General features: G+C 34.2%; 1 protein-coding gene across 1 annotated transcript in view; it reads left to right on the forward strand.

The window, feature by feature from the left end:
- Positions 1-23,313, forward strand: part of LOC114334874 (SET domain-containing protein SmydA-8-like) — a 128,634-nt gene that overhangs the window by 27,525 nt on the left and 77,796 nt on the right. Inside the window, exon 3 of the mRNA XM_050655519.1 lies at positions 17,748-17,973. Within this exon, the coding sequence (XP_050511476.1) occupies positions 17,748-17,973 (226 nt within the window). The remainder of the gene's footprint in view (positions 1-17,747; positions 17,974-23,313) is intronic.

The raw sequence follows: 23,313 nt of genomic DNA on the forward strand, positions 1-23,313 counted from the left end.
AAAACAACAAGCATAACCTGAAAAGAAAATAGCGCAACGAATACCGCACAGCGTAACGGCTCCCCTAATAGCGGCAGGCACTATTTCCAATAACGCAGCGTAAGCCAAATATCACATCTGCGCATGCTCTACTGTCAAAATAACGCGTGCTGTAATACAGCAAGTGCAAAAGTGACTATGCAATATCTCTCTAATAATAATTTATAACCGAGTCATTAAGCCTTGAAAATGGTCATTTTGGCGTTATATATATCTTAGCTTAGCTATATCTTAATCTTAGCTTTGATTCCAGGCCATACTGGAGTAAAGGGGAATACAGAGGCTGATAAATTGGCAAATATAGTCAAGACTTTAAACATTTCTGCAGACATTGAAATATATAAATTTCACTTTTTACCTTTTATTAAACACAAAATTGTAAATGAGTTTAAAGTTGAATGGACAAAACAGTTTAAAACTAAAGTGATTTTTCTACAAACCCTTGGTTCCACAAATTCACATTTGGGGATCGAAGGCACCTGACATCAATTATTAGAATGCGTTTGGGTCAATGCCTCATACCAGATCATTATTGGTTTAAAATCAATTGTAGTGATACTCCTTTTTGTGAATGTGGACAAAAGTATAACTCATATGTTACTGAATATGTTACAAAATAAATCAACTTGACCTGTATCAGGAACTTGTTAATACAGGAAGTCCAACCCCCATTTCAATATAAAATTGTCTACATAATATTAATGACCAAATCTTAAGAACGATCAATCAAATTAAAATATAAAATAGTTATTTGACAATCATAATACAATGAATTTAACGAAGGGAATATGGAAAAATCCAGACCCCTTGGAAAGAGTATTCCCTTCCAATTGCAGTCTAAATACGAGAACTGGCCAAGTACCTAAGAAGTGGAGGCCAAGAAACTAAAAGGAGAAGAAGTGATTTTGGCGTTTTTCAAATTTTAAATCGCGTATAACTCTAAAACAATCAATTTTAGAGAAAAATCACAAGAGACCTTTTTTGTCCATAATGACCCAAAGAATATAAAAAATTTACGAAGTGAAAAAATTGATTTTTTGAATTTGTTTAAAAAAAATTGTTTAAACTATTTTCCGACCGCGGCACCTCCCGGCACCCTGTGGATTTATTATGAGGACGTCTTTTTCAGTAAGTTTGTGCAAAAGAAAACGAATCCGAATAATTTACCTAACGGGACCAACAATACAGCATGGTCTAATAAATATCTGCGGTTAATTTATGTCTTCAATGCACTTAAACTACCTAGAATTCTTTAAAAGCTCGTTCGGGATCGGATTCTCAAAAAATTAATTGGTCAATTATAGGTCAATTTTTTACAATAATTTGTTTACTTACATAATAAACTTAAAAAAGTCTTAAAAGCATAGACATGCTTGTTGACTTATCTATATAATGTTTATAGATTAATATTTACAGTTTTTTTGACAAATCAATTTTTTCTAGTATAATTTAAATTTGTTAAATTGGTACACAAATCCCTTTTTTATTTAGTCCAAGTAGTATAAATAATTTTATATATATAATCTATATCTAAACCTTTCTTAAGGTGTTCGAAAAATACATTTCATGCATCTATATCAATTATATCATATACAAATCGTCTCCACTTTGCTTATTCTTGGACCTTCGTTTCGCTTCAGTCGAAGTTGTATTTTTCTTCTTCAGAATCCTTACCACTTCATCGTTCCAGGTTTTCTTTGGTCTCCGTTTTCCTCTCTTGTTTTGTGTAGTTTTGCCTCCCATACGCGTTTTACTTGTCTATTGTCGTTCATTCTACACAAAAGCCAAAAGGATTTAAGCTTGTTCTTATCTAGTATTTGTGTTTTTGGTTCGACTTGTAGTTCTTCTGTTACAATGCTGTTTCTTATTCTATCGCGTCTTGTAATTCCTTTTACTTTTCATGGGTACTTCATGTCCATTGAGTTTATTCTATTTTTCGATGATTGTGTTAGCACCCAGCTCTCAGTAGTATAGGTGAGAATCGGCCTGAAGATCATTTTATATACCCCCATCTTCGTCCTGCTGCTTACTTCTTTCTTTCCAATGAATGCTCTGTTTAAGCTGTAGTACATTCTGGAGTCATGGTTATCCTTTCGTTGACTTCTTCTTCTGATCTTCCTCCATTTTCTATTTTCATACCCAGGTATTTATGTATATGTTGTTACTTGTTCTAGTTTTTGGTTATTTATCTCTATATTTACTTGAGTATCCCCATTTCCCATGACCATTATCTTTATTTTCTCCATGTTTATTTTCATATTTCTTTCTAAGTGATATTTTTAAAGTTTATGGGCAATTGATAGTCCGTTCGCTGACGGTAAAATAATGCAAAACCTATAAATTTTAAAGATCCGCTTAAATTGGCATGAAATTTGGCATATACATATTATGTAGGTAGCATGGGGGCCCAGCTTCATCCCTTCTCGAGAGTGAAAAAATATACGCTCAAAATAAGACCGGAAATGGATAAACTAACTAATTCTAAGCAACTTTTGTTTTATAGCATTTTTTCACTAAGTTAAAATTTTCGAGTTATTTGCGAGTAAATATGTTCATAAAAAACACATTTTCAGACGGTTTCTTGCAACTAACTCAAAAAGTAAGTATTTTATCGAAAAAAAAAACACTCTTAGCAAAAATATATCCCATAAAAAAGTGAAAAAAATGGTTTAGGTATGAGATTACCTAGTAAAAGAAGAGTTATAAGTAATGAAAAATACATTGATACTCGCCAAATTTCAAATCGAATATTTCAACTTGAAATAACCAAAAAATAAAGCACTTTTTGGGAAAAACTCATTAAAAATTTTTTAAATTGTTTAAAAAAAACTTTAATTTTGTTTTAGTAGCAAAAGTAAGCAAGTTACGCTCAAAATAACGTTGGTCCCTTCCTTTTTTGGTAAAAAAATTGTGAAAATCACCCCCTAATTAGCATCCTCAGTGAAATTAATCATTACCACTTCATAAGTTGCTTTACTCGTGTATACTTATATTATTGTTTATATGGTAAGTTTCACCGGTTGGAAGTGCTTATTTTTGAAGGGGCTGTAGTTGACGCTTGAACTAGTCACTAATTACGAGTGCATGCACATTTAAATTTTTCAAAAGTTCTTATTAGTTTTCTCAGGATTAAAAAAAATGAATCCATTTAAAAAGTATTGGACCGAAATTTTGCGCAAGTATTGTATATTTTTGTAGTCAGTATTTTAAAAGCTTTTAAATGAGGTGTTACATGATGTACTTTCCGATTCAAAAAAATCTTAGTTATGACTGTCACACGAATATACTATGATTGTTTTAAAAATCGACCTGTTCGATTTGCATATTATGTCCTAAAAGTAAATAAGTTAATATGTTCAACCTCAAGTCAAAATTCATCAGAGTATTACCCTTGGGAGGTAAATAGAGTCGTTGCAGAGGATTATCCAAAAATATTAACAACAATAGTGTAGCATGAACATGCTGAACCCATTTTTTTTCTCTGACGCCTTCTTAAAAATTGCCAAGCTACAATAACGTCTTCTTCGCTTGAAGACATTTCAAATACTGATATTTGATATACTTACTGAAGTTCCAAAATTATAGCACGCTCCTGTATTCTACATTATATAAAATGTGTGCATGCGACGTTATCCCTGTTGAGTATAAACAGATGTACGCTATTATGAAATAAATGTGCAACATTTTACGTATGTATTTTATCGTATGTGTTGCATTTGGTTTGCGAGCTCGCTAAGGGTTCGACAAAACAGACCAATATATGAGATAGCTAACATAGGGGAGAGGAGTGGTGTTATAAATTTATGAGAATATAATTAAAATGTAACATGAACGGGACCCAGAAAGAGTAGTGAGACTATTAAATTTAATTGCAATATGATTATATGGGGTGGATATAATTAAATTATTGATGAAAATTTAGTGATGAAAAGGTATGTATGTGGGTGATGATAGCAGCTATTGGTTTGTGTGTATATAATTGGATAGTGATAGTGGTTTATGGATAGAGGTGAATAAGGAAAGAAAATCATTATGAATTGTGTCAAATCAACTGTAAATGTGGCTATGTGAAAGCGATAGAGTAATAAACAGGTGAAAAGTACTATTGTGATTAAAAAGAAGTTAAGAAAAAAGTTGTCGATGAAGTGGATGGAAGTCCCGGTTAAACGAAACATGGCGATTGACACAATTTGGGCTTTTTTTGTTTTTCTCTGACTATTTCCAGGTCCTCGTACAAGTCCAACTTCAGAAAGTCTCTTTGGGGGATATTGTGTAGAAGAGAAACATCATCTGGTATGTTCAGAGTATGATTTTTCTCTTTGAGATGTTGTGAGAATGTAGAGGTATTCTCTCTTCTGATGTGTTCAAGAGAGCGAGAAGCAAGTGATCTACAAGTTCTTCCTATGTAGGTGGCATCACAGTCAGAACATTGTAGTTTGTAAACACCACTACGATTCATATAGTTGATAATATCTTTGGTGTTAGATAGAGACTGTCCTATGTTATTGGATACCTTAAAAGAAATTTGGACGTTATCTACTGATCTTTTTATAATATTTGAAATATCCCCAGATAGTCGATCTTCGTGAAAAGGTATGGAAGCATAAGTAGGTTTGGTTGTCAAACCCATAGGGAACGCGGCATGTCGTAAGACCCTGAGCTGTCTTTTATGCATGAGCTTGCTTATGATGTGTGGATCGTATCCGTTGTTGAAAGCAATTTGACGTATTATATTTAATTCTTTACTGTAGTCGGATTGTGATAAGGGAATGGTTTCAAGACGGTGTATGTAACTATGAAAAGCAGCAAGTTTGTGTGACATTGGGTGGTTGGAAGATGCTGGGATAACATGGTCGGTCTGTGTTGGTTTCCTGTAGATACTGAATTCGAAGTGGTCATTTAATCTGGTGATAGTAAGGTCGAGAAAATTGATTGATTGAGAAGACTCTAATTCCATGGTAAATTTAATATTGGGGTGGATATGGTTGATTCTAGAAAGCAATGAGTCTGCTGTATTTGAGTTACCTGAGATGATCAGAAAACAATCATCGACATAGCGAAACCAATGGAGAATTTCAGGATTTTTCATGATATGTACGGATTCTAAATGATCCATAAAAATGTCAGCTAGGAGAGGAGATAGGCAACTACCCTAGTTGCCTATCTCCTCTCCTAGCTGACATTTTTATGGATCATTTAGAATCCGTACATATCATGAAAAATCCTGAAATTCTCCATTGGTTTCGCTATGTCGATGATTGTTTTCTGATCATCTCAGGTAACTCAAATACAGCAGACTCATTGCTTTCTAGAATCAACCATATCCACCCCAATATTAAATTTACCATGGAATTAGAGTCTTCTCAATCAATCAATTTTCTCGACCTTACTATCACCAGATTAAATGACCACTTCGAATTCAGTATCTACAGGAAACCAACACAGACCGACCATGTTATCCCAGCATCTTCCAACCACCCAATGTCACACAAACTTGCTGCTTTTCATAGTTACATACACCGTCTTGAAACCATTCCCTTATCACAATCCGACTGCAGTAAAGAATTAAATATAATACGTCAAATTGCTTTCAACAACGGATACGATCCACACATCATAAGCAAGCTCATGCATAAAAGACAGCTCAGGGTCTTACGACATGCCGCGTTCTCTATGGGTTTGACAACCAAACCTACTTATGCTTCCATACCTTTTCACGAAGATCGACTATCTGGGGATATTTCAAATATTATAAAAAGATCAGTAGATAACGTCCAAATTTCTTTTAAGGTATCCAATAACTTAGGACAGTCTCTATCTAACACCAAAGATATTATCAACTATATGAATCGTAGTGGTGTTTACAAACTACAATGTTCTGACTGTGATGCCACCTACATAGGAAGAACTTGTAGATCACTTGCTTCTCGCTCTCTTGAACACATCAGAAGAGAGAATACCTCTACATTCTCACAACATCTCAAAGAGAAAAATCATACTCTGAACATACCAGATGATGTTTCTCTTCTACGCAATATCCCCCAAAGAGACTTTCTGAAGTTGGACTTGTACGAGGACCTGGAAATAGTCAGAGAAAAACAAAAAAGCCCAAATTGTGTCAATCGCCATGTTTCGTTTAACCGGGACTTCCATCCATTTCATCGACAACTTTTTTCTTAACTTCTTTTTAATCACAATAGTACTTTTCACCTGTTTATTACTCTATCGCTTTCACATAGCCACATTTACAGTTGATTTGACACAATTCATAATGATTTTCTTTCCTTATTCACCTCTATCCATAAACCACTATCACTATCCAATTATATACACACAAACCAATAGCTGCTATCATCACCCACATACATACCTTTTCATCACTAAATTTTCATCAATAATTTAATTATATCCACCCCATATAATCATATTGCAATTAAATTTAATAGTCTCACTATTCTTTCTGGGTCCCGTTCATGTTACATTTTAATTATATTCTCATAAATTTATAACACCACTCCTCTCCCCTATGTTAGCTATCTCATATATTGGTCTGTTTTGTCGAACCCTTAGAGTTCCAGGCGATATGCAGGGATCTTGAGAAATGGTGGCATGTATCTTAGCTTGTATTATATATCCCTCCCAGATCAGAAAACAGTTCTACCAGTGGCGGCTCGTACCACTTTAAGAAGGTAGTGCCACAACTCGGGCAGCCAAAAAGGTGTACTGACAACAAAAACTAAAAAAAATATGCGCGGATACTTTTATCTTATGTACATATCTTAAGTTTATTGATCTGAGGTGCCAAGCAAGTGTCCAACATTGATCAAAACAGTTCCGTAAATTAATTAATCATAAAAACCTCTTAAGCTACCACCAGCATTTACTGCTGATAGTGCTTGAAAATTGTTATTACGATTTAGTCTCTATTTACCAATTTATAAAAATAATACTATTTCATTATTCACACATATGCACACATTTTTGTAATGTCACTTTTAAAGTTTACGATATATGAAGTTCATTCTTCTATTTTTTGGTTGCAAAGTTTTCAATGACTTTATAATTAAAATTATCAATACAATTTACAAAATGCTTTTCTGCAGATAGCATACCTAAAGCACTAGGTTTCGATGTAAACATCAAAAAACAGCGTTCTGCTTCAGATGTTGATATAGGAATGGTAACTAAAATACTTAAAAGTTTAATAGTTTCTTCAAATGTGTTTTTTAAACCTTCCCTCTACAATAAAACCGATAGCGAAACAGCCCCAGAGGTAGTACTTAATTCGTCTCGCTAATACAGTACCTACTTCTAATTCAGTTTTAAACCGAGTTTTGCTTAAAAATTTAAATTGTCTCCAGTCTCCATGGTTCATTAAGAAATGATTCGGAGAACTGATGCTTATAAGCAGAAAACTTCTCCGACATAAATAAATTAGAAGCAACTAAATGTCCGGAGAAGGTAGACCTTTGAAAGATCTGGTACTTTGAATAATATGAACCTTTAAGTCGTTGTCTAATTCGGCGCTAAAATTGACCAGCTCCTTAAATATGCCTCTATTTTCTGAATTTTCTTTTTCGTCGTGACCTCTTAAAGCTAACTCGAAAGCTCCACAACACCTTATAACATTTGTAGTTTTTTTTTTCTAGCGAAAAACCACCAAAAAAAATTTTAAAATACTAATCTTTATTGTCAATTAATAAATTAAACTTAAGAAATAATCAAAATATTATCAAAATACCCACGATCATGATGCACCAAAAGTTTAATTATAAATACAAAAACTTTTTAACAGAAAATATACATAATAAAAGCGACAAACCAGCACGTAAAGAAACTCAAAATAAATAGACCTGGCTTCATACCCTCGTGCCTGGCACAGAGATTCTAATGTTAAGGTATACTAATAGTCCAATATAGCTCTTTCTCTGTCACTTACATAGAATGCTCGTAAAATCTTTCTCTCTTTACTCGTGCCAGTACTGACTTCGGCGCGAAGGAGATTCTCCTGTCGAATACTCTCCGCTGTCGGCAGGGATTGTATTGCGCCCATAGTTGCCATATTTTATATAATTTATGAAGATCAAAAGAAATACACACAAAAAAATTAATAGGAATTAAAAAGTTTTGAAGATAAAAAATATGTTTATGGATAGTTAGCAAGGTAGTGCCATGGCTCTATGGCACTACCTCACGGGCCGCCACTGAGTTCTACACCTTTGTCACCCACACAGTGATTTTTATGGTACTTCCACATACTATAACAACTTCCAATTATTCTAATATAATTGATAACTTTTAAATAAACACACAACTGCTTTTCTAAGCCCTAGATATCACATATAAAGGGTTTGATAACGTTTATTAAGTTGTCTGTATTATGTGTAATGTGGTTTGCCTACTTCCTCCATTACAATATTTTAACATTTACATCAAGTCTATTTCCATTTTTACAGACTATCTACCACAGTGGGAACGACTGTTTTTATTGTTATTAATTTAACAAATTTTACAATAAATACCACAAAACAACAGGGAAATTATAACTTCCTGTGGAACTGTCATTCTTGTCATGTCACCATTCAGAATTTCCGTTATCAAAATCACTTGCTTCCATACAGTCATGATGTGAACTTGTCAGATAGAGCTCATTGGTACCTCGGGCGAAAAACATTGGATATCTTAATCATCCATGTTATAATTCACATCTTAGTCATATGTTCCGATGACGGATCAATTGTAAAGGGTTTTTACCCTGTTATTTTTACTTTGGTGGCTTGCATGTAGATTCTAAGTGAGTATAACCTATAAAAAAATTTTTTTAACCTTAGTCAACATTTCAAATACTTTGCATCATTTTATCTGGTTGTACACATTTTAGGATTGCACTGATGATGATCGGTCAACCGATTGAAAACTAGTTCTGTCTTTGATGTAGCCCTGTATAGGGATTTTAACAAATATACCTTTTATAAAGGATTTTATGTTTTTGTAATGGTATACAGCCAACTACAGGAAATTTTTCCTCGTGGATTAATTAATATGATTTCCTACGCCGCTTAGAAATAATGCTACTTGCTGGGAGAAATCTGGCAACATTGCCTTATACTTTAACTCTCCCTCTCTCTTACCACACTCGTTTCACCACGCATTGCTCTTTGTCGGCCTAGTAGCCTTCGAAGATGGAGGTCCCGGTCGCTGTTACCGCCAATGTGAAATTCAAGTGATACATTTTTTAAATGCAAAATAGATTTCATCCATAGATATTCATCTTCAGTTAATCGAAGTTTATGGATAAAAGTTCATATCTGTTCAACAAACAGTGGAACCCCGATAAGTCGACCCCCGATAACCCGGAAGTCCGGCAAACCCGGACCGTTTTTCATCAGAAAAACATTTCAACAAATAAAAATATATGTAATATAATATTTGAGAGATAGTGTGTATTTCTGTAATTTGAACTATACGATAACAAAAATGACTCATGGCACACGTCGTCATGGCAGAGCGACGTTCATACTTGAATTATCGGAAACAACAGGCACCTATAGTAATATTCCTTTATTTATTTCAATCAAACTGTCTTAGAATTGTTTAAAAAAGACTAAAAGACTATGTTGAAACTTTATTATATAATCCAAATTCTAATCTTTGCTTTATTACGCCCCTAAAATTATGTTACATTTAATACACGATTTTGGCCTTCTTAAAAAATCTATCTCAAAAAATGAGTGACAATTCAAATAAAATATTTGTCAATGTTACATATATTTAAAAAACGATAGCTTTTTCAATTATAATAGTTCATAATTAAGTCCAAATTAATATTTGGGACTTTTTTGTACAATATTAATTCTCGATGTGTCTGGCGTAAAAGCTAAACTTAGCTTTAGTAAGTGTAGTCTTTTTAAATAAACCAATTAGGAAAAAGAAGTAATTTATTCTACAACCAAGAGACGGAGAAAACGGTTTGGGAATTAATACCAAAGCGATAACTTCTTCATTTGGCCTACATCGAGCCGGATTTTTGACCAGCATAAAACTTATGGAAAGTTCTTCAAGATTATTCGCCGACACAACAGCAAAAGGATATACTGGGTGAGATAAGTCCATTTATATACCCTTTGTTTCATTATTCTATTTGGCTATCAGTTATTCAAAGACATTAAAATCATTAAATTTGGTGATTCAAAGACATTTTCGTGTTCCAATATCTTTAATAAAAATGGATGAGTCCAAAAAATACAGAATAATTGCTAAGTCTTCTCTTACTCGTATGTATAACTGGTTTATAGCCAAAAAAGACGTAGAATTAGATGTTACCCAGTTCGAGACGCGATTAAGTAGACTTCATTTAATATTTCATGATTATGAAAAAGCACAAAATGAAATCGAATTCCTTGCATCAAATACAGGCAAAGAAGAAAAAGATAGAGAGTTTACAGAAAATCAATATTTCAAACTTGTAAGCGATTTGACCGCTTGTGTTAATAAATTAAAAGCTGCACCTTCTCAGATAACATCTAGTTCATCCAGTGAGGGTTCTTGTAGTGCTCAAATAGCAGTTCGTCTTCCGGATATAACAATTTCACAATTCTCAGGTCATATTAGAGACTTTCAATCGTTCATCGAGCTCTTCGATGCGCTCATAGTGAAAAATGAGACATTAACAGATGTCCAAAAACTTGTGTACTTGAAGAGTTATTTAAAAGGTGAAAGCCTTCAACTTATAGATTCATTACCGATAATTAATGAAAATTTTGTAATCGCGTTAAATATTTTAAAGAAGAGATACGAAAACAAATTCGCCATAATAAATTCTTATTTGCAAGCAATTTTTGATTGTAATAATATTTCTAAATGTAAGTCAGACACATTAAGAGAATTAATCACTACAATTCAAAATAATATTTTGTCACTAAAAAATTTGAATTTAACTTCCGAAAATTTATTTGACTTAACACTTATATTCATTCTAAAAAAGAAGTTAGATTTTCAATCGGCTAAGGCATATGAATCTGAGAGGAATCACGATGAAATACCTACTTTAAATCATTTCTTAAAATTCTTAGAAAAACGTGCAGTAATTCTGGAAAATGTTGAAATTTCTAGTCCTAAAACTACCAGAAAAAATTTCTCATCTCATTCAACAATGCATGAGGCAACTTCAAATCGCCAATTTCAATTAATTTGTATCTACTGTAACAAGGAGGGCCATAAAATTTACACTTGCTCTGAGTTTAAAGATATATCTCATTCCGCCAAATTGCAATTTATTAGGGCAACGAATTTATGTATAAATTGTTTTGGTAAACACAATTTGAAAGAGTGTAAATCCTCTAAAAAATGTTCTTTTTGCTCCAAGTCACACAATTCGTTAATGCACATAAAAATCGGCGAAAATCAACATTCTCCGCCAATGACTAGTAGTAAGCGTCATTCACATTCTCTATATAATAATGGTTCAAATTCTCAACCTAATAGCTACGCAGGTAACCATAGCTCTCTAATCTCATCTAATAGTTCTTATTTAGATAATACTGCTCATGTTCAAAATGGTAATAATTCATCTTCTCATCTCGATAGTAATTTAAATCTTCAAACTCGTTCTCTGGATATCCAACCAGTACAGGAAAATTCAGGAATAACAAATTTTCAAGGTCCTTCGAGAAATTTTACGGAAAATAACCCTACCGCAAATAATCATTCAGCGAATCACTCTGTTCAGTCAGTAAAAAATAATCATATTCTTCTGGGTACTGCAAAAGTAACCTTACTTGGTAAAAACGCTAATTTCTGCATAGCGAAAATTCTTTTGGACACAGGATCCCAAAATTCATTTATCGTAGAGAAGCTTGTGAACAAGTTACAATTAGATACGTATAACAAGTCAGTACATATATCAGGAATAGGAGGGAGTGGCTCGACTTGTACTAAAATGTCAGATATAACCATATTTTCCAATTATGATCGTCGAAGAAGTTTTCATTTTTCAGTAGTTGTATTACCCGAGATTACTTGTGCTCTCCCTCAATCAAAAATACTAGTGAAAAAATTAAATATTCCGGAACAATTCTTTCTAGCAGACGACGAATTTTTTAAGCCTTCTGAAATTGACATTCTAATTGGTTTGGATCTTTATTACGATATTATTTTACCTAACTTCGTCAGACTTGGCAAAAATCTTCCAGTCTTACAAGAGTCTCACTTAGGTTTCGTGGTAGCTGGTACAGTTCCTGATCATTTTACTGTATCCAATATATCTGTTACAGACAGTAGTTCAGAAGTTTTAACTGAATCTAATTCACTTCTTTCCACATTACAATTAGACAGCCGTTTGAAGAAATTCTGGGAAATCGAGGAAATTCCCAATAAATTCTATCTTTCAGAAGCTGATGAGGCATCTGAAAACCTATTCCGTTCTACAACCAAAATTTTACAAAATGGTAGATTTCAAGTAAGTTTGCCGCTGAAATCACCTTCAGAAAATCTAAACTTAGGAAATTCTTATTACATGGCCAGAAAGCGTTTCATTTCTTTAGAAAATAAATTTAAAACTAATTGCAACTTTTATCAAGACTATAAAAAAGTTATTGATGAATTAATTGAATTTGAACATGCTCATTATGTACCCCTAACTCTGCTAAATGCCAAAACTGAAAATAAATATTTTATTCCGCACTTAGGTGTAGTTAGAGAATCCAGTTTAACAACGCGTTTGCGCGTTGTCATGGACGCCAGCGCCAAAAGTTCCTCAGGGTATTCCTTAAACGACGTGTGTTTAAAGGGATATCAGGTCCAGCCAGAATTATTCTATGTAGGACATTCTATGTAGATTTAGACTTTTTCCTTTTGTATTCACGGTAGATATTAAAAAAATGTTCCGACAGGTCCTCGTGAACCCGGAACAAACTTTTCTTCAAAACATTTTATGGCGAGAAAACCCTGATGAAGACTTTAAATGTATCCAACTCGATGTTGTAGTTTTTGGAACCAATTCAGCCCCGTTCTTGGCAACAAGGGTTCTTAAAGAAATTGCTTGTCTAAACTTTTTAGAATTTCCTCTTGCGTCTGATGCAATTCTGAATCAATTCTATATGGACGATGGCCTTTGTGGTTCATATAATCACAACGAACTTTTCAATTTATACTCTCAATTAAATACCATCTTAAATAAGCATGGGTTTGAGTTGCATAAATATTGGTCAAATAGTGATTATTTTCTTAAAAATATTTCCGAAGACATTTCGGAAAATCAAAAAGCTGATTATGACATAAACATAGATGAAGTCCCAAGTAAAGTTCTTGGGCTAAAGTGGAGTACAGCAGAAGATACTCTTTGTATTTCCGTGCCTCAAGAAATCGTGCACGGTCCAGTTACCAAAAGAAAAATACTTTCTATCTTAGCTCAATGTTATGATCCGTTAGGCTTGATAAATCCTGTTATAGTAAAAGGTAAGATACTGATGCAAAAATTATGGTTCAAAAAGTTTCATTGGGACACCGTAATAAACGACGCTTGCATTCTTAAAGATTGGCACAATTTTATTGAACATATCCCCTTGCTTTCACAACAAAAAATAGCTAGACAATATTTTCGTCCGAAAACTATTAGCAAAATAGAAATTCATGGCTTTTCTGATGCAAGCATAGAGGCTTATGGTGCTTGCATTTATTTTCGAGTTCTTTATTCTGACAATGATATTTTTTCTACTTTAGTATCTTCAAAATCTAGAGTCGCCCCACTTAAATCAATTACCATTCCAAGGTTAGAACTTTGCGCTATGCTCTTGCTGGCGAAACTTGTAAACAAAATTCTACAAGTCTTCGAAAATAAATTAGAGTATGACTCAATAAATTTGTGGACCGATTCTCAGGTCGCTTTATGTTGGTGCAGGGCACACCCTAGTAAATGGTCAGTGTTCGTATCGCATAGATTTGCTCAAATTCAAGAACTGACGCAAAATTGTCAGTGGCGATACGTTAAATCAGCTGAAAACAGTGCTGACATTCTATCATGCGGTTTATCAGCCCAAGAAATTCTGGACAACAAGTTGTGGTGGTCCGGTCCTGCTTTTCTTCTTAATTATTCTTTAGAATTCTCTGATGAACCCCCAATAGCTGATCAGCTAATTACAGAGCACAGAAAAACTCGTTCCAATATACTCACAAACGTCAACTCAAAACCTCCTTGGGAACAATTATTTCAAAAATTTTCTTCTTTTTCTCGATTACGTCGTACTATCGCATATGTACTCAGATTTGTCAGTTGTTTAAAAGGAAACAAACAATCTGATCCCCCCACTGTTGAAGAATTGGACCAAGCTCTATATTTTATAGTTCGGCAAGTTCAGCTAACCAATTTTTCTAAAGAAATTTCCGAACTTTCTGCAAACCAGCAACTATCAAATAAACAATTATCATCTTTAAATCCATTTCTCGATGAATTATCAATGCTGAGGATCGGCGGACGGCTTTGTAACGCCTCCATTCCCTACCAACAGAAACATCCCTTGCTTTTGCCACCCCATAATCATACGACCTCCCTCATACTAGAGTACGAACATAGGCGGCTCGGGCATGCTGGTGCTCAAACCGTTCTGAGCAATATTCGTTTACGTTATTGGCCCCTTAATGGGCTCAGAGAGATCAAAAAAATCATTCGAAATCGCAATATGTGTTTTCGATTCAATAATCAAGTCTGCCAACAGATTATGGCAAGTTTGCCCTCTGATCGTGTAAACGTTTCTAGACCATTTCAGAAAGTTGGAATTGATTTCGGAGGATTCTTTCAAATAAAATCCTCAAGGCTTCGTAAGTCTCCACTCATGAAATCATACATTGCGGTTTTTGTTTGCATGGTCACCAAGGCAGTTCACATAGAGCTAGTTCTTGGACTGTCTACTGACTCCTTTCTGAACGCTTTAAAACGTTTTGTCTCGAGAAGAGGAAATCCGTCAGTGATCTATAGTGACAACGCCACCAATTTTTTAGGTGCAAAAAATGTCCTACATGAGTTGTATCAATTTTTCAAAACTAATAATAATGTAAATATTATCTGTGACTTTTTTTCACAAAATGAGATCAAGTGGAAATTCATTCCACCTCGATCTCCGCATTGGGGTGGAATCTGGGAATCCGCCATCAAAAGCGCAAAATTTCATATCAAGAGATTGGTGGGTAATGCTTTGTTCACTTCAGAAGAGTTTAACACTATTCTGTGTCAAATCGAGGCAATACTAAATTCTCGGCCCTTAGGTCCAGTTTCTAATGACCCAACAGATTTAACCTGCCTTACACCGGGACACTTTCTGATAGGGTCTCCTCTCACCGCTTATCCTGAAAAGGATCTTTCACATTTAAACGAACATAGACTTTCCACCTTCCAGCAGATTTCTAAAATTCAACAAGTTTTTTGGAAACGTTGGTCGGTTGATTACTTAAATCGCCTTCAGAACCGGCCTAAATGGGCCGAAGAATATTCTAACCTGCAAGTAAATAAACTAGTTTTACTCAAGGAAGATAATTTACCTCCAATGATGTGGCCGTTGGCGCGCATCATTGAAGTATATCCTGGTAAGGATGGCAAAGTCCGTGTGGTTAAGCTCCGTACGGCTTCCGGAGAGTTTATCCGATCCATTTCAAAGCTTTCTTTATTACCAAATCAAACTCAACCTTAAAACGACCAACATGCTTATTTCTAGTTTTGTTACATTCTTCTTAACACTTTGTTTCTTCTGTTTCTGTTACTGTGTAATTTAGTTGAAGCAGGGATGCTTCAACGCGGGGGAGAATGTTGAAACTTTATTATATAATCCAAATTCTAATCTTTGCTTTATTACGCCCCTAAAATTATGTCACATTTAATACACGATTTTGGCCTTCTTAAAAAATCTATCTCAAAAAATGAGTGACAATTCAAATAAAATATTTGTCAATGTTACATATATTTAAAAAACGATAGCTTTTTCAATTATAATAGTTCATAATTAAGTCCAAATTAATATTTGGGACTTTTTTGTACAATATTAATTCTCGATGTGTCTGGCGTAAAAGCTAAACTTAGCTTTAGTAAGTGTAGTCTTTTTAAATAAACCAATTAGGAAAAAGAAGTAATTTATTCTACAACCAAGAGACGGAGAAAACGGTTTGGGAATTAATACCAAAGCGATAACTTCTTCAGACTATTTAAAAAATTCTTTTTTACACAATGGCTGTATTGTGTGTAGTACAGTTTTGTATTGTTCGCTTCCGTTTGCTTAGGTTTGTGTTTACGTGTTTTTAGTAATTTAGATGTGTACTGTGCATATATATTTCATGTTATTTCAATTATAACGGAGTTTATCTGTAAGTATACCGTATTTTATTAATTTTTACCATATTCTCGGGCTAACCCGGATCGGCCGCGGTCCCGATTAATCCGAGTTATCGAGGTTCCACTGTATTCGCAAATGATGTAGAGTAGAGAATTCAGTGAAGGCTGAGCAGAAGGACAGATTCATCGTAAATTTACGTTTTTGTTACGTATCAAGTTTTTGTCAAAATAAGCAAAACGGTTACATTATTTTGCTTTAAATCCGTAATTAATTATTGGCTGGCACTAAGGCTACGGCGAGACACGCGATAATTTACAGCGCCGTAAGAGCCGTAAAATTAAGCGCGAAAATGAGTCCCACGGTGAGAATAGTAGATGGCCAGACTGAGCTGTAAAATATCGCGCAACAACATCGAACGGGCCCATCTTTGACGTCGTGTCGAAAACGAGTGGACCTGGTCCAAACTTGTAGCTCATCTCGCCACAACAACGACCAAAACGTTGTATTTACTGGTTGTCTGCTCATGCTTTTTACAGCGCTTACTGCTCTTACGGCGCCGTAAATTATCGCGTGTCTGGCCTCAGCGAAAGGCCACACGGGCGATAATTTACGGCGCCGTAAGAGGAGTAAACCCATTGGTTGACTAACTCCTCCACCAATTGTAGATGAAATAGGAGTTAGTCAACCAATGTCTCGTCAGGTTTACTGCTCTTATGGCGCCGTAAATTATCGCCCGTGTGACCGTGTGGCATTTATCACGAAGCTAATCTTTATCATGAAATCTGAAAAAGTACAAATCATCATCATCATCATCATTTGGCTTTACAACTCTATGTGAGTCTTGTCTGCGTTTACTATTTCCCTCCATTGTTGTCGGTCCTAAGCAGTTATTTCCCATTGTTGTACTCCCATTTTGCGTAGATCACTGGCTACTGCATCCTTCCATCTCTTTCTTGCGCGACCAACTGACCTTTTGCCATCGGGCCTTTCCCAGAATGTGGCGTTCAGAAGTATTTCGTCACTCGATCTTAGCACGTGGCCGCCCATCTTATTCGGTTTGCTTTAATGTAGCGTACTATGTTTTCATCTCCATATACTGTCTAGAGTTCATCATTGTGTCTTCTTCTCCAGTCTTCTGTTGTCTCTTCTCCGCAAGGCCCATAGATAGTCATGAAGCAAATGAAGACGACAAGAAGGAATTTTATGAAAAAAGTACAGATCACATAAATTAATTCCAAAAAGTAATCAATTAGTTCTAAATACTATCAGATCATAATTAACTCCTATACTAGAGTTTGTCTATTCTCTATTTAATGTTTGAAACTAAGTACACTTTTGTCAATCTTGCCGCATTTAGCACTTATGTATAGTACCTAATTCAATGTCTTACAGGTAAATTTCACACCAAAGAAGAATGCGAAATTTTTGCATCAAAACAAATTAATGGACGATGTATTGCAGACAATTGTCAAATTATCTTTCCTCTAAGGTGCTTATTACTTAAAGCTACTAATATTGACTCGTGGACAGATTTTATGAAGTTAGAGTGCCATTTAGAAGCTAGGAGACACACTCCTATTTGGGGAAGACACAAGACAGAAGTAGAAGAAATACTAAGGTATAAGGGTCATTCCATTTCAAATCACTCAATTTTGGAGCAAAAAAAAATTTGGACCTCCGATTTGTCTGAAAATTGGTATATAGCTTCTACAAGACGTAAAAATAAGATATTTAAGGTCAAAAAATTGTCTTCTTCTTTTTTTCTCAAAATGTTATTTTATGCGATTTTACAGTGATTTGGTGTTTATTTATACAAATTTGCATTTTCTATCGTAAAGTATCAATGGAAAACATAATATTTTAATAGAAGGGACTCAAAAATGTCATTATATGGCATTATAACAAGTTACTTTGATTCAAAACAAGCTTTTGATCAAATTTTATAGTGTAGAAAACGTTAAAATACCGTTTTTTACATTTTTCTCCATTCCCAAAATACATCATAATCAATTTGGCTGAAAGTTTGCCCACAGATAGACAAAACATAGGACTTTAAGTGGTGAGAAGGATTTGAATTATATTACAATACCAAAAAAGTTACATGCAATATTATAGTCAAAAATATAGGCGTCTACTGTAAGTACAATTAACTCGAAAATATCGACCTCACGACAAAAATTGTTAAAAAGAAATTGTAATAATTGTAAATACGATTTATTTGGAACAATTTCAGTTCCTACCATTTTTGTCGAAAATCTAAAAATGGCGGAGATATTGAGCAAAACAGGTTCTCCTTTAAAATCAAGATGGCTGCTAACGTAACGGAGGAATTCATTCGTGATTTTAAATTTAGGCTACTATTGACTCCCCTAAAGATCAGAAAAATAAAATTTTGGACAGCTCGGCATTCAAGGTCAAATGCTATCCCGACTGGACTAATATATACTTTTGAGTCTGATATTACTGCATGTAACTTTTTTGGTATTGTAATATAATTCAAATCCTTCTAACAACTTAAAGTCCTATCTTTTGGCTATCTGTGGGCAAATTTTCAGCCAAATCGATGATAATGTATTTTGGGAATGGAGGAAAATGCAAAAAACAGTATTTTAACGTTCTTTACACTATAAAATTTGATCAAAAACTTGTTTTGATTCAAAATAACTTGTTATAATGCCATATAATGACATTTTTGAGTCCTTTCTATTAAAATATTATGTTTTTCATCGATACTTTACGACAGAAAATGCAAATTTGTTTAAATAAACACCAAATCACTGTAAAATCTCATAAAATAACATTTTGAGAAAAAAAGAAGAAGAATATTTTTTTACCTTAAATATCTTATTTTTACGTCCCGCAGAAGCTATATACCAATTTTCAGACAAATCGGAGATCCAAAATTTTATGCCTGAGTGATTTGACATGGAATGTACCATAAACGAGTTATTTAAAAAATACTAATGTACTATTCTAACAAAAATATTGACTTGTATAGTAGGCATGCATTTCGGACAGAACGTACAAAAAATTGTCTATTTTTAGTTTAGCCGTTAAGGGGGTAGGTAGGCGTAAAATTTTGCGCCAATGTGTTTTAAATGCATTCATTTTTTTTCGAATCCTGAGGAAACCAATAAGTATTTTTGAAAATATTAAACGCAGAATGAAAGATTACGTTATTACCGAGGGCCCAAACTCCCTTAAAACTTCTATGTTTATTTAAATAAGTTACAGTGGCGAAAAAAGAGAAAATTTACTGTAATTTTTAATTTTAAATATCTCATTCAAAAGAAACATTTTGTTTATTCTCAGGGACTTTCAGACCTCGGCAATGATGTAATCTTTCATTCTGCGTGTAAATTTTTCAAAAAAAATTATTAGTTTTATCAGGATTTGAAAAAAATCAATGCATTTAAATAATTATACCAAGATTTTGCGCATACCCCCTTAAGTAAAATTAAACTTTAATCCATCGGTGCATCTCAAATAAAACGCATGACCTAATCGATGGCATTTGTTTTACGAATGTGCCTCGCATTTTAAAGTATTTGAATATTTTATTATTTCTATGACTAAGGGTTTGCTCACTACGGAGACCAAAGGATGGTATCCTAGCCTAGAGCATGGTATCATACTCTTCATATTCGTGAGTTCTCGCATTTAAAATAATGTATTTATTTTACCTGGCGATCGAAAGTATATTATCGATCGCATTGTAAAATAGATGCATTATTTTGAATGCCAGAATTCACCAATATAAAGAGTACTATGCTCTATGCTTTTCCAATTGTAGACTTTTTTTTAGATAAACTTACCACAAGTGTACCTTTTAACGTTTAAAATACAAATATTCTCATTTGAAAGCTGTATAATTATTTAAACAATCTTTGTTTAAACAAATTAAATTTTTTTTATAATAAATAAATTTATTTATTATAACAAAAAAAGTAACTTTGACATCTAATAATGCGTTAGTTTGGTGGCTCTACTCGAGTTACTTGAGAAAATACATTTTTTAACGTATCCCGATTTTGAACTTTGAGATTTAATTTTCCCCAACCTAATTTTTGATTGAAATTTTGGTATTTTTGGTATTTTTCACTCGTAATATCGATAGTTTTTATTATTATAATATATGTTATAAGTCTTTTAAAGATATGAAAATTTTTGTGGAGAACGAGTACCGAAATAAAAAGGTGATGTTTCGAAAATTACCATCCTATTGTTTATATCTTCGCCGTACATGCCGGTCAACCTTGACCGGTTGTATCTTAGGCACCAATCATCGCAATAGGTACATCAGGTCAGAGTAAGTCTGATCGAGAAAAGCAAGATCAGGATTTATTAAGATGAAGACTATTTTTACCAGCAGAGATATTTTCCTACCACCAAAAATTCGATTAACCAAATCTTACGTTCCCATTTCTACTATATGGCATGGACCCTGACAAGAAAACTAATGAAAAACCTCTCGGTCTTCAAAATGTGGATGTAGAGTACTGTAAAGATTGGGTAAATAACAGGAAAAAAGAAAAGTAGAAAATGAAATTTAGTAAAATACTTCTTCACTTTGAACCTATTTTATTAAAAAAATTCAGTTCCCGTCTATAGTTCCCTTATTTCTTATTTTTCGAATAATCGATCGAATTTATCCAAAACAGGGTCTCTTTAAGATAATGTTAAATGCGATCATATGGCAAGTGATATCGGGATACCCATTCATATCCAGGCATACCTCTACAGAAATTACTGCGAAATATCGGTCACTCTCTTGTTGTGAAAACAATATTTAAATTAGTTTTATTTTATTCGCATTTTTGTAAATATTGCTCTTAAATCTTTTTTTGGGACAATCTGTATTTGGGTTGAAAGAATATTTCAGTACTTTTAAAAGTTTGTTATTTGTTAAACTCAGTGTAATTTAGACTTTTATTCTCTCGCCGTGTTTAATAATTGTGTGTGCAGTGTGTGCTATATGCAACAGAATTCGGCATAGCCATGGAAGACCTCAAGAAGAAGAAGACACAATTGAAGGATAAAATTACAAGAATTGAAAACTGGCTGCTACAAAAGCTAGTGCAGAAACTGATGCGCTACACTTTCAATTTAGGCAAACAGAATTAAAACTTGTTTTTTGAAATATGAAGAGGTAATGGATCAAATCGACGAGATTGATGAAGCCGACACTGACGCAGCGTGATGAGGGAACAAAATATTTTTCTACTCACGCGGACTTACAGCATAGGATGGACGAGTTATTGTTAGACGTCCCCTCTCTCAGATCAACTAGTACTCCGTCAACTGTAGCCACTGCTAAGGGACGGCTTCCAGAAATCACAATGCAGGTGTACACAGGGAACTTCGCGGAATGGAACCTGTTTTATCAGTTGTTCGAGACGCTGATATGAACAATGCAGAACTAAATAATGTGCAACGATTTATTTATATCAAATCGTCCCTGAGAAATGAATATCTTCAATTAATCGACAACATCAAAGTTGTCGAAGACAATTTCGTTATAGCTTTAGAGACGCTGAAAAATCGCTACGAAAACAAATCGCGTGTGTTTACGTTACACATTCAAAAACTGTTAAAGGCTCCATCTCTAGTTAAAAGTAATTCAAAGGCATTACGCGAATTTTTAACTCTAGCTAAGCAGACGCTAGTCGCTTTGCAAAATATGTCTGTACCAATTGAGCATTGGGATTTACTATTAATTGAAATATTTTTACAAAAATTAGATTTTGCTACACATAGTGCCTTTGAATACGATATTGGGATAAAGACCTTACCTACACTTTCACAGTTTTTTAATTTCCTCGAGAAAAAGTGTGATATTCAGGAAAAATTAAATGTTTCAGACAATAATAAAAAGGTTATTAACAGTACGCAATTAAAAATTTCTTTCTTCTCATCCGTTGACTAACCATCACACTCTTTCTCTGATAATAATTGTATTTTTTGTAGAAGTAATACTCATAAAGTTTATCAGTGTAATGATTTTAAATGCCTCTCTATACAGGAAAAGGTGGTGTAGTATGTTGTGAATACAACATACTTCCTAATTAAGACTCTCTAAATAAATTAATCCCTTATGTAGTTAAATTATTTGTTTCTTAATAAATGTTTGTCGCTTAACAATTTTAATTTCTCACTTTCCTCAAGCACAACCCTTTATACGCGCTTCTTAGTTGCTTTAAACCAAAACCAAATACATCGTAGAACCAGTTGCCTTAAAGTTCATTATTCATTAATATCGAAGGACAGTATTCTCCCTCTCGGACGTCGTGCTGGTCCTAAAATATTTGCCGATGTCCAATTAGGGAAAAGGGAATAATTAACCCCTTTTCGCCACGATGGTGAGAGATTCAAAATTAAAACCTCCCCATATCTCACAAACTCTGTTGGTATTGCAACACGGCTTGGGCTCATCATCGGTGTGGTCTTGGTCGGTTCTTCCTTACTTCGTAAACTGGTCCTGGATGGCTGTCAAGAAGATGCTTCCCTCTGTAGATCTTGATCGTGGTCCCCTCATATCCATTGGGACAGTGTACCAAGGCTTTTCTACAGCAAATGGTCACATTCTTCCTGCTGGCTGCATCTGCGACGGTTTACCCTTAAGGCATGTACTTTCTGTCGATTTTCTTTCACAAACTGGTCTGGGATGATTGTCAAGAGGATGTTTCCTTCTGTAGATCTTGCTCGTGGTCCCCTCAAATCCATTGGGACAGCTTATCAAGGTTTTTCTACAGCAGATGGTCACATTTTTCTTGCTGGTTTCATCTTTGACGGTTCCATCAACAATGTCGTATTTTTCGGTGATTCGTAAATTGGTCTCGGATGACTGGCTAGAAGGTGCTTCCTTCTGTAGATCTTGGGCGTGATCCCCTCAACTCCATTGGGACAGTATGCCAAGGTTTTTCTACAGCGAACGGTCGCAACTCTTCCTGCTCGTTGC

This window comes from Diabrotica virgifera, chromosome 7 (assembly GCF_917563875.1).
Source record: "Diabrotica virgifera virgifera chromosome 7, PGI_DIABVI_V3a".
Taxonomy (NCBI): domain Eukaryota; kingdom Metazoa; phylum Arthropoda; class Insecta; order Coleoptera; family Chrysomelidae; genus Diabrotica; species Diabrotica virgifera.